The sequence below is a fragment of the Diachasma alloeum genome, unplaced genomic scaffold (assembly GCF_001412515.2).
Source record: "Diachasma alloeum isolate Michigan unplaced genomic scaffold, Dall2.0 Dall_scaffold_00218, whole genome shotgun sequence".
NCBI classification, from domain to species: Eukaryota; Metazoa; Arthropoda; class Insecta; order Hymenoptera; family Braconidae; genus Diachasma; species Diachasma alloeum.
In genome coordinates, this window is record NW_021680383.1 from 697,244 (window position 1) to 709,423 (window position 12,180).

Consider the following 12,180-nt stretch of genomic DNA (forward strand, 5'->3'; position numbering starts at 1 on the left):
TTTTTTTGTTATTGCAGAGGAGGGATTGTTTTTGGCCCTTGATCTGGGAGGTACAAATTTTCGTGTACTCTTATTAGAGCTTGTTAACGGCGTAGTAGTACGAGAGGATGTAAAGAAATACCACATAGATGCTCATTTGAGAGTTGGCTCTGGAATGCCTTTATTCGAGTACCTAGCCGAATGTGTCAGCAATTTCGTTATCTGCGAGGGTCTTCAGGATATAGAGCTTCCCTTAGGTGATTCATGCTCAATTCTCTTTGTTTATTCTTCTCACTCTATATTTCCATTCAAATTCGAGAAAATTTTTAATAAAGTGTCACCTCAAAATGAACCAAATGACATGATCTAAAATTTATGATTGAGCTTTCAAGACCAGATAGGTCACTTCAGCTAATATTATTTAATAGAATTTACAAGGGAGGAAATTCGAATTGTAATTTGGAATAATTCCCAAAAAATAAACCCCACTGGATATAGGGAATTGAAAGAAAATTCGAACACAAGTTTTAATTTAAAATGACTCCAGAGAGTCTATATTTTAAAAAGAGAATAAAATAAAACACTGAAAATTTAGATTCACAAGACTCACAGTTGTTGATCTCTGCTAATCCAGTATGGTTCACAATTTTTCACTTGAACAATAATGCCGCACTATCTTATTGATTTTAATTTTTTTTTAATATTGACTCGACACAATCCAAATATTACACTAATTAAAAACACAAAAAATATAAGTCACGAAAGACTTAAAACCAAATTTGTCACGAAGGACTTGAAAATAAACTAGTGTTGAAAACTAGCTAAAATGAGCTACGATGGAACTGAGGAGCAAAACGACGCGCAAGTGGTTTTGTATCCTCAGCCTGAGGGTGTGTCCCCAGATGTAAGGGCGCGAAAACTTGGGGACCAATGGTCTCTCACCTTGGCCCAGAGTTTTCACTCCTGACACTCCCGGTCCCAATGTGTCAGGGTTAATTCCGACCTCTCCACATGGAGATGTTGGGGTGTGGGCGGACTTTTCCACCCCCAACTACCAATGAGGTTTTGCTTCGGGAGGACCCATTTTCTCCCTCCACAAACTGTTAACTTGACTAACAATTTTTAGTTATTAAAAATTAACTTTACTATTGATTAACAATATTCTTTTGATTACGTTGATAATGATAACTATCTAAATATTAATAAAAATGAAAATAGAAAATTATTTAATAACAATAAAGTAATTAATCTATTTACGTTGTTCTCTTTCCGTTTTAAACAAAAGGTAAATTATTTGAGTTTGAATTATTCGCAATTCAAACTCAATCATTTATTAATTTGAAAGAGACTTATTTCTCTGTCTTTAAATATTCAAATTCTGAAATAATTTAATTATACTAAAAATAGACTTGAGCCATAAGTTTAAATAATTTCCGGAGTACTTGAATTTTGTATTTTAAAGAAATGAATCTAAAATGAATTGAACTGAATTCAATCAATAGGATTAATTATTATTTTACGTGAAAATCAAAATATAATCAAACTTGAATAATAATTCATTTGAATTTAATTGAAAATAGTTGTAGAGAGAAATAATTGAATTGAGTTCATTTGATAAAATTAGAGAACAGTTGATTTGAATTATCATTTGAGTTACGATAATTTCAGAAACCTCCGGTTTAAATTATCGTAACGAAAAGATTTTTAGATCAAAATGATCGTCTAAAAATTCTGAGTTTATTAAACTGAAATTTGTTAATAACAAACAATATTTTTTTTTAAAACATCGAAAATTGTCAAAAGGAGATTTATTACTTCCTGTCGCCAGGAGAAACTCAAATATCCCCTTGTAAAATTTTCGGAACGAGAGTTTCGAATTTTAAGTTTATGAGGGTCTGAGCCTTGAAAATGAACAGACCCTACGCTAAGAAGGGAAAATTCCCCAATTCCCAAATGCACTTGCCCACTCGACGCGTTACGGAAACGTCGGAGGACAATAGAGATAGAGAGAGATAGGCTGGGCGTGCACTTGGAGAGTATTTGGCGCGACAAGAGCATGACCCATGTCTATCACTTTACGACCGGCTTTTCGAAGAAAATTTAGTTTTGAAAATGTTTCCCGACAATTTACGATTTGCAGCTGGCCCTTGGCCTTCAAAAATAAAAAGAAATTCAACGCGAGAGAGAATTTTAACTTCCAACGGTTTTCCGTTGGGAAATAATTTTTTGTTAATTTAAAAGGAATTTACTGTTATATTGTATTTTCGACGGATGTCACAAAAGAAATATTCATTAGAAATATAATTCAACGAAAATATGCGAGTGGCACCTTTAGTTTGACATTGATTGCATAATGAGCGATTAACAAATGAGCTATAATTGATTTGAGAGGTTCTTAGTGGCTTATGAAAAATGATAATTGTTTTTAATTTTCTTTAGCAATGAAAATGGGGTATTGAATTTCAACTCGACCACCTGTGACATAAGCTCTTTAGAATCTGCTCGCAATTTTTTATATGGTTTATTCGCCTCAAAAAGACAATCATTTTTTCAGATTTTTCCTACCAGCGATACATTTTTTATTCAACCTGAAAGCTAAAAAAATGTCACTCGCTAATAATCGGAAAACATTCACAAAATTGTAAAAAAATATGAAATTTTTTAAAAAGCAATTCCAAGTTGCAGAATTCAATAGGTAGCTCATTCGCTAGTAGCACTCACATACTCTCTATAATTTTTGCTTCCGAATGGAAGCATTGTAAACATTCAAATTTAAGATTTGGATTTATTGTGTTATATCAACCCATTATGATCCAACAAGACCGAACATGCAATTTTTAGACCGTGTCCATACGAATGTGTGTATGAGTGTATGAATGTGGTGAAGTTTTCTTTTAATTCTTCGCTAATGAATCCATGGAATTGAATCATTTCTTTTTCTTAAATGTAGGTATTATTGAGCCTTATCCATTGACGTTAATTGAAATTTAATTGGCCAGCAATTTTTTTAATTTTTGATTCTTCTCGAAAATCGGTTGTCTCACGATAACTAAACAAAAAATTCTGACGTTTAATTTTTCTATTGACATTTTGGTAATTAAATAACATAGCACCTTGAATTTTTCAAAGATATTGATAGGTCAATTTTAAGTTGTTATATATGATCTTGAAGTATTTCGACGATTTTCAATGAATTGAACCCCCTTGAGCTATTACACTTAGTAACCTGTATGCTCATGTAGATGCCATCCCATATTCTACGCTTTTCCTTCTAAAAGTTGTGCCGAAATTCAAATTAGTAAAAATCAAAAATAATATTTAAAAATTAATAATTAACCATCTATAGAGAAACATTGACGCCTGGTTACCACTAGGCGCCAGTCTATATTATTCGATAAGTGAAAAATAGACAAAAACACGAATGAAATTAATTATTCTCCTTATTCTTCTCCGCCAAATGCCCGAACTTCTGATGACGAGGGGGAGGGAGGTCGAAACTCCCACGAATGGAACTCTTCGAATTCCCAACAACTCCCAACAACACCCAAATTCCCACGAAATGAAACACGAAACACAAAAGGTAATGCTCCAAAGAATCACGCATGTATTATATAACAAAATAGTAAAGAAAATTATATACAAAAAGAAAATGATAAATTCAATTCAAAACGGTTCGGAATGTCCGACAATTCAACGCAATAATTCGTGGAATCGACACAATAGAATTGAGACGCAGAAATGATCCAAAATAATCAAAATTTAGTATAAATGAAATTAAATTACAAATCCAAAACCATAAATCTCCAATGAAGGGGAAAATCCTCCGAAAGTGATCTGAAACCGCGAAATGTGAGTGAAAAACCACTATTGTGGGTACTTTTCTCACAATCACCAGTGCACGAAGTTCAGCGGTCGCCCAGGGTCGTCCAGGAAGCGTCCAACTCGTGAAACTGCCGGAAATCGGGTCTTGCCTCCAGTGAATATTCTCAAAACTATGCTCACAACTTGAGCCTTCAAGAATCCTCAATTCTGATGCTAATCTCTAAATTATTCTTCAATTCTGTTACTATTAATCTGTTATACTGTTAAACTAAAAATCTGTTACTGTTATCTGTTAGCTACTACGTCTCGGAGAGAACTCCGGAGCAGTGGCATTCTCACGTCAGCCATCAGTCTCCCGAAAATCAGAATAATATCGGGGGGCGGAGTTTCTCCCCCTTCCTCCACCTGGACATTCTCAATATTTTGACCATTGACCACTGAACCTGTGCACTGTTGGGTAAGAAATTAAACTATAGTTATTCGCGCCGCTTCCCGATGATTTCCTACAGTTTCTTCATCTTCGGGGTTGAATATCCCCGCAGCTCTACACATCCTGTCTCTCTCATCCTTGTATTTCTCCGTCCTTCCTTTAGCGTTTCGAGTACAGTGTCAGGTGTTGGGGTCGTCTTGATGTGACCCCAAGAGATTTTTCTCGGGGTCGTCCTCTTCTTTCCTCCGACCGTTGAACTTCGACAAATCATGCTAGGATTAGCACGCGAATCATCATCTTGACGTTGCTCCGATGGTTCAATAGTGGGTATTTTTCGAGGGGAAAAGGGAGCGGGAGCTCCCTCCGAGATTCAGACTTAATGTTGATTTATTTTTATTATCATGTCAATTTTACGTGACGCTGCGACAGTCACACTCGTCGCAAAGTAGTTTTTTAAAATTCCCATTATGAGGTGTTCATATAAATTCAACGTGTAGTGAAGTACTTATTTTTAACTTCCCGACCCTAAGGGAAGAAGTTATTGTAATTACCCCGAAAATCAAAATTGGAATTTTCATGATTTGTCGACGTTTCATGACCCCTAAAATCATCCTGATATGTTTTTGAAGACATGTTTGTATGTGTGTATTTTTTTTTTTTAATATCTGTTGGGAGAATGCATTTATGCATTCCCACTTAAGGGAGAGAGTACGAGATTTTCTCCGACAACTGGGGTATGTCGGGCTCCGATCACAAGGACCAATCCTACTCAACTCCAATCAGACAAATTCACTAACCTTTTAATCCCTTGCCGCACGACCGTTAGTTATTACTTCGCGACGAAGGTCTCAGCGATTAGCTCTTCCACATTGTTTTCATCCAATGTACGTCCCCCTGTCCCGCTAAGATGTTGGATGCGGGAAGGAGGTTCCAGTAGATTCCTCGTTTAATCTGCACCTTTGCGCTTGGGTTCCTCACCTCTGAGCTCCTGCATGACCACTGCCGCAAAGTTGCTCGTTGCGTCCCAGGCTGCCTGCGATGACAGCATTGCTTCCACCAAATTTTCGGGTAAAACCTTCCTTTCCAGCTCATACTCCCAATTATTTCGGATCTCGCTGAAGCGGGGGCATATAAAAAACACATGCTCCGCATTCTCGTCCACTCCGATGCAGATGGGGCACTCCGAGGAATCTTCATATTTATATTTATGAAGATAAGCCCGGAAGCACCCGTGTCCTGAAAGCATTTGGCATAGCTAGTAGTTAACCTCTCCATGATTTCGACGTACCCAGGCAGCCACATGTGGAATCAGGCGATAAGTCTAACTCTCTTTGGTAGAGTTGTCCCACTTCAGCTGCCATCGCCTCAAGTTGTTTCGTCTCTCTTGTGTCATCAGTTCTTCGGAGCTCAGCGTTTCTGATCCCTTCCGCTGGTACAGCGATCTTCGCTCCTCAGCTAGTACCTCTATCGGTAACATTCCTGCGATGACACACACTGCGTCTTCGGACACCGTCCGGTATGCACTCGTAACCACTGAAGACAATAGTGCTCGTCTTCTTTGCTTTGGCCTTCCTATGTTGGGCATGAGGCGTGATAGGGTGGCTCTAACTCCCGATGCCTCGGCACCCACGTGCTCCACTCGCTCCTTGAAGTTTAGTCGGGTGTCGATCATCACCCCCAGGTATCGGATGAATGGCTGGGAAGTGATTTCGAAAGACCCGACCTGCAGCGTGATTGTCTCACTTTTCTTCCTGCTAGTGACCAGAATGGCTTCTGTCTTATATTTCGCCAGTTTCAAGCCAACAGTGATCATTCAGCGGCGGATCACATCGAAGGTCGTGTCGAAAGTGAAGTTAATCTCCGCCGGGTATTTGCCCATAATGACTACGTCTACATCATCTGCAAATGCCATGAGTTTGGTATCTCGCGGCATTATCAACTACAGCAGCCCGTCATACATAATGTGCCACAATAAGGGCCCTAATAGTGAGCCTTGCGGTATACCTCCGGTGACTTTGTACGCCTTGGAACCACACTCCGTGTACTTGAGGCCTCTTCCAGTAAAGTAACTGTCGATCATTCTCCGCAAATATCCTGGTACATTGAACTTCACGGATGTCTTCGAGCAAGGTGCTTTGCAACGTTGATTTTCCCTTCGATCAAACAAATTAATTGGCCACCCATCACCCACTCACGAGAGATCCTCGGACACCTCGCCGGACACATTCGGCACTGCATTTTATATGAATTCCAATAAGGATAAAATGCTTCTGAAGCACGGGAATCAATGGGTAGTATTCTTGGTGCCGACGTTGTATCTTATGAAACGTCGAATTATTGATACAAATGTTTTAGAAGTGGTGATTCCGATCCGAGTGACCAGCCACATCCTGGACAGCCTCGAAATTTTACAGATGCGGAATTGCAAGCTCTACTGGATGAAGACTCAATGCAAAAGCAACAAGAGCTTGCAGCTCAGTTAGGAGTCGCCCGAACAGTTATTTCTAAGCGTTTGCGTCAAATGGGAAAAATCCAAAAACTTAGATGGTGGGTCCCACATGTGTTGACCGAACACAACCTAGGTCAATGTATGAACACGTGCCTTTCACTGCTTGCCCGGCAACAAAAAAAGGACTTCTTGTGGAGAATTGTGACAGGTGATGAAAAGTATATTTTTTACGAGAATTCCAAACGTAAAAAGTCGTGGGTAGATCCCGGACAATCAAGTACATCTACGCCGAAACAGAACATCCACTTAAGGAAGATTCTCCTGTGTATCTGGTGGGACATGAAGGGTGTGCTTTATTACGAACTCCTGGAACCAGGTCAGACGGTGACTGCGGAACGCTACAGCCGACAACTGAACAAACTGAGTGAAAAACTTGATCGGAAAAGGCCATTTACTGGGCAAGGAAGCAATCAAGTCATTCTGCTGTATGACAATGCTCGACCTCACGTTGCTCGCGCGACTCAGAAGACCCTCTTAAACTTGGGATGGGAAGTTCTCCCGCACGCGGCATATTCACCAGACTTGGCTCCATCTGACTATCACTTGTTCCGGTCCATGCAGCACGCTTTAGTGGATAATCAGTTTAAAAAGCTGGACGATGTGCGTAAATTCATCGATGAATTTATCGCCTCGAAGCCTGCAAATTTCGTTCGCTACGGCATTCGAATGTTACCTGAAAGATGGCGCAAGGTCATAGAAACCCATGAACAATATTTCCAAGATTAAGTTCGTTGTTCTCTATTTTTTATATTAAATAAATTTACTGAATAATCTGTAAAAATTAAGTCACACATCTAATATATAATCGCAAGATTGGCTATTCCTATAAGAACCACCAACCATGCCTTGCTTCAATCAGTCCACGTGCTGGCTTCAAAGTGTTAACGCCTCAGAACGTGAAGTATCTCGAGAGTCTCGGTCTCGTCGTGAAAAAAAGTGGAAAAAACGGTTTTGCCACATAAAAGTTTTATTGACTTGCTGAATACCATGGAGGAAAGTTTGAATATTAAAATCCCTCCCGGGTTCGAAGAATCCATCGCCCACTATGAGATCCATGACATCAACCATATGCCTCGACAGGGCTTGACAATAGTGACGAAATTCGCATCACTGTACAGAATCAAGGTCTCTGTATTTTACCAAGCAAAAGTCATTTGCACATTACGGGTAAACTACTAAAATCTGATAACTCGAAGGTGACGTTTACGAAATTAGTCAATAACGCGATTTGTTATCTATTCCAAGAGATCCGATATGAAATTGATGCTATTGAGATTGATAAGGTCAAGAATGTGGGTATCACTACACTCATGAAAAATCTAGTCTCACTAATACAGAATCAAAACATTTAGATGGAAAATGCTGGATGGCTGGGTATTCAAGAGAAGAATTGAATTGAGTTTGGTGGATAATGGAGGCTGCTTTGATATTTCTATCCCACTGAGTATGCTGTTGGTGTTCGCAGAAAATTATCGATAAATTATGGTTATTGTAAAACATGAGCTGATTTTAATCACAGCTCAGACAGTGAAAACCGCGACTCAGCTCGAGAAGCCAGGTTATGTCATTCTGGGCTCTCAAACCGTGCGAAAAAATAGGGATAAGAAAAACGCTAGTAATTTTGACCATCATAGCATTGTAGATGTTAAATTATTGTTAAATTCTCAATGTTATCCGTATGTTGTGTGAGGTAGAATGGACTCAAACTTCAGTGTTAAGATACTTGAATTTACTTTATTTCTTAGTCAAAGTGTAACGGTAAAAATATAAAAGAATTAAGATTAATTCCCAAATGAACTACATTGGTAAGAACTCCCGAGTGCAGTGTGTTCTCAGTTTTTATAAAAAAAAACCGTGACACACATTTGTCTCTTTTTCGTTGTATTCGTATCACAAAACGTGTAAACAATTGATAAACAGTTAATTTCATAATTATTAAACACGAATCACTTCGTAATTCGGTCATGGAATATTCTGGATTACAACATCCCTCCCGGCCAGAGAGGAAAATTCCATATTTGGAATTTTTACATGTACATATTTACATTCAACATTAACTTTTATTTAAATATTCCTAAGACCTATGGGTGAGATGGTGCCTGGGTTCCTCCTGTCAACTCTCGGATTACCGAACCGGTACGTCGGCACCAACAGCACAGTGATAGCACTGTAATGATGAGGAGAAATGTCGTTGCACTAGAGATAATTGATGCTGGATGTGCGAGGAAGTCTGGGATGCCAAAGACTGTCGTATTTGCATCCAACCGTTTCATTTCTTGTTCCAAGTCCGCCTGTAATCCTTGCAGCTCCTTGACATTTCGTACCACACTGCGAAGATGGACATCTTTCAGGTTCAGCTGGCCCTCTTTCAGGTAGTTGCTCGTATTCTCGCTCAGAGTCAAGTTCATCTTCGGATGAATATGCAGATCGAGACGTACTCCTGACGACTTTCGTCCTCTGATTGTGAAATCTGCGGCGATAACTTCACATAAGTTATCTATCTGTAAGATTCCCGTCCCTTCTAGGATGCTTCTATTCTCCTTCTGCCCACATCGAACGGTGATCTCCTCTGGATGTGGCGCTGCGTAAAGCCATGCGTTGTCCGAGGTCAGGTGAATGAGGAGTAGACGTTTCAACATGATGTGTTTTACGACACATGAATCTGGAATTTTCCCGGGGTCAACGTACATGTGCACCTCACAGGGACTATACGGCCGTATAGCTTGCGTAGGCAGTATTTCCGTGCACAGGTATTGCCCGTCGAGTCTCTTACAATTCCCCAACTGCTCTGACGTCATTGGAATGAACTGCTGCGTCGGCCCGTGGATAATTAAATACTCGTTTTCTGGTTCGATATATGAGTAATATCCCTCAACCGTTTTCACTGGCAATCCATGCGGTTTATATACGCTGTAGATTTGAGAGTTTACCAGCGGTATTTCCAACATCGTCACGATTCTCGTGTTGAAAGTGTGAATACTGATGGTGGAAATTCTCTCCAACTTGTGCATAGCGTAATACCAACTGCTGTCAGAAAGCTGGATCCTGTTGGCAATTTAGCTTTCTTCAGAATCTCTACCAGATGTTGCTCTGAGAGAACTCCTGTTCCCAGGATCCTTCCCCTTTCGTCTGTTAGAAGGCGTGGAATTTTTCTTACGTCTCTCATCACTCCATCAAGAACTGCTGTGATGACCATGAAATGTTCGTCCATGTCGTCACGAACCAACGTTGTGTTGAATCTCGCCTCCGTGCATTCGGACAGCTGTTGTGTCGCGTTCAATAGAATTTCTTCATTTTTCTGCACGATTTCCTCTGTGTTGCAGTCGGAAAAGCGTAGAATTGATGACTTCGATTTGACCTTTCGTGACGTCATATGAGTTCCCTTGTTGACCCTCAAGACGATCAAGCCGTTCTTGAATTTCTTTCGCATCTGAGGCGTCCATTGTGCCAAACAGTGATTTTCCCACACTGCCCAATCCATCAATTAAGCTTCGGCGACTTTTGCCAGGTTGTCTTATACCGAGAATCCCGTGAATCGCCTTTCTCAGCTCCGTGTGTTCACTCATACGTTCTTTCAAGATCGTTCGGAAATTCTCCCCTGCTTTCCCGGCCTTTAAGAACAGCGCCTGCGTCAATATGTAGTGACTTTCCAGTTGATCTGCTCTCCATAGCCAAGGAGTCACATCCGTCGTCGCTGCAACGGTCCAGACGTGATTGCTAAGGAACAATCTACCAATCGATTCAAAATGCAGGCCTGGAGTGTGAACGAACTTATCGACAGTATGCCCCTCCCCTCTTATAACTGGGATCATGCCGGCTAGCATGATTAATGTAAAGGCAACTGCTAACAACCCGTAACTCTTGGATTCTCCTTTACATTCCTGCTCCTCCTCCTGAGCCATTCGGCTTTCTCCAAAATTTTCAGGTTGTTCATCAGATACACACGTGATCAACCCAATAAAGGCTCTTAATCGATTGACGTGTACCCTCACTTTTTTGTTCTTCTTCCCGGAACGAATGGTGTAGTTTACATCCGAATTTTTCTGAGTAATTTCATAAGGTCCAAGCCATGGCTGCATCAGTTTTTTTGGAACTTCCACGTCGCACAACCTCATTTTTTAGCAAAACTCTGTCGCCGACGCAGAAATCGTTTTCCTGCGCATCTTTATCATACTGTTTTTTCGCTATTTCTTTCGACGCATTCAATTTTTCCCTCGCAACCTGGTGAGATGCGCGAAGTCTTTCACGTAACTCTTGTGCGTAGTCATCATACGAGTAAGTAGGTCGCGGCGGCTGCTTCACTGAGGTTGGTAAATCAGCACACCTCCCATACAGTAGCTCAAAAAACGCCGCATAGGGTAGCCATTGATCCCAATCACCTTGGTCTTCATCTATGAAATTACGTAGATACTCTGCCAGGGTGCGATGAGACCTCTCAAGAGCACCATTCGTTTGAGGATGATAGGCCGTTGTCTGAATCTTCTTTATCTTGAGAAGACGACAGACATCTTTAAAAATTTCGCTTGTGAAATTCCTGCCCTGATCCGTCAGCAATTTCGAAGGCGCTCCGTGCTCGCAAATCATTTTCTCAATGAATGCTTTTGCCACAGTATTCGCCTCTTGATCGGGAATTGCAATCGCCTTACTGAACTTTGTCAACGCATCCTGGAACGTCAAGATGTATTTATTCCCATCCTCCGTGACTGGTAATGGATCAACTATGTCTATTGCACATTGCTCGAACGCCGTCTCCGGAGCTTCTCCAATCTGCATAGGGACCTTAGTTGTTTTTCCCAACTTATTCAGCTGGCATTTCTTGCAGCCTGCGACATATTTCTCAATGTCATTTTTCATACCCTTCCATTTATATTTTAGCTTTACTTTCTCGTGCATTCGTTGCACGCCCGGATGTCCTCCAAAAGGGGTATCATGGTATTCCCTCATTATTGTTGGGATGTCCTCAGGATCTGAAGTGACTCTCACTTGACTCTCATCAGGTGTCTCGCACCCTTCTTCAGGTGTCTCGGACTCCTCTTCTGGTGCCTCGGACTCCTCAACCTCAACAGCATCACCCTCAGCTCCCTTCCTAGCCTGCTGACCCCGGGTAATGACGGAAGTTCGACTCAAGGCATCAGCATTTGTATTCAACCTCCCAGGTTTGTGTACGACTTCATACTCGAACTCCTCTAATTTAATTCTCCAGTGCATCAGTCGTGACCCGGGATCCCTGACGTTGAAAATCCACCACTATCCGTCTTCGGTCGATGATCCGTCACGATGATAAATCTTCGGCCATACAAATAGGGTCTGAAATGTTTCACAGCCCAAACAATAGCAAGAAGTCCCTTCTTAGTCGTGGAATAATTAATTTCGGCTTTATTCAGTGTCCTGCTTGCGTAAGCGATTGGCAAATCACTTCCAATTTCTCCCTGTGACAAAA

At 40.7% G+C, this 12,180-nt stretch overlaps 1 protein-coding gene across 6 annotated transcripts in view; it reads left to right on the plus strand.

Annotated features, from left to right (window-relative positions):
• Positions 1 to 12,180, plus strand: part of LOC107037358 (hexokinase-2) — a 332,404-nt gene that overhangs the window by 223,986 nt on the left and 96,238 nt on the right. For 5 of the 6 annotated variants that reach the window (XM_015255873.1, XM_015255875.1, XM_015255877.1 and 2 more), the window contains exon 4: positions 18 to 236. The exons of the other annotated variant lie outside the window; for it this stretch is intronic. In XM_015255873.1, the coding sequence (XP_015111359.1) occupies positions 18 to 236 (219 nt within the window). The remainder of the gene's footprint in view (positions 1 to 17; positions 237 to 12,180) is intronic. 6 annotated transcript variants of the gene reach the window in all.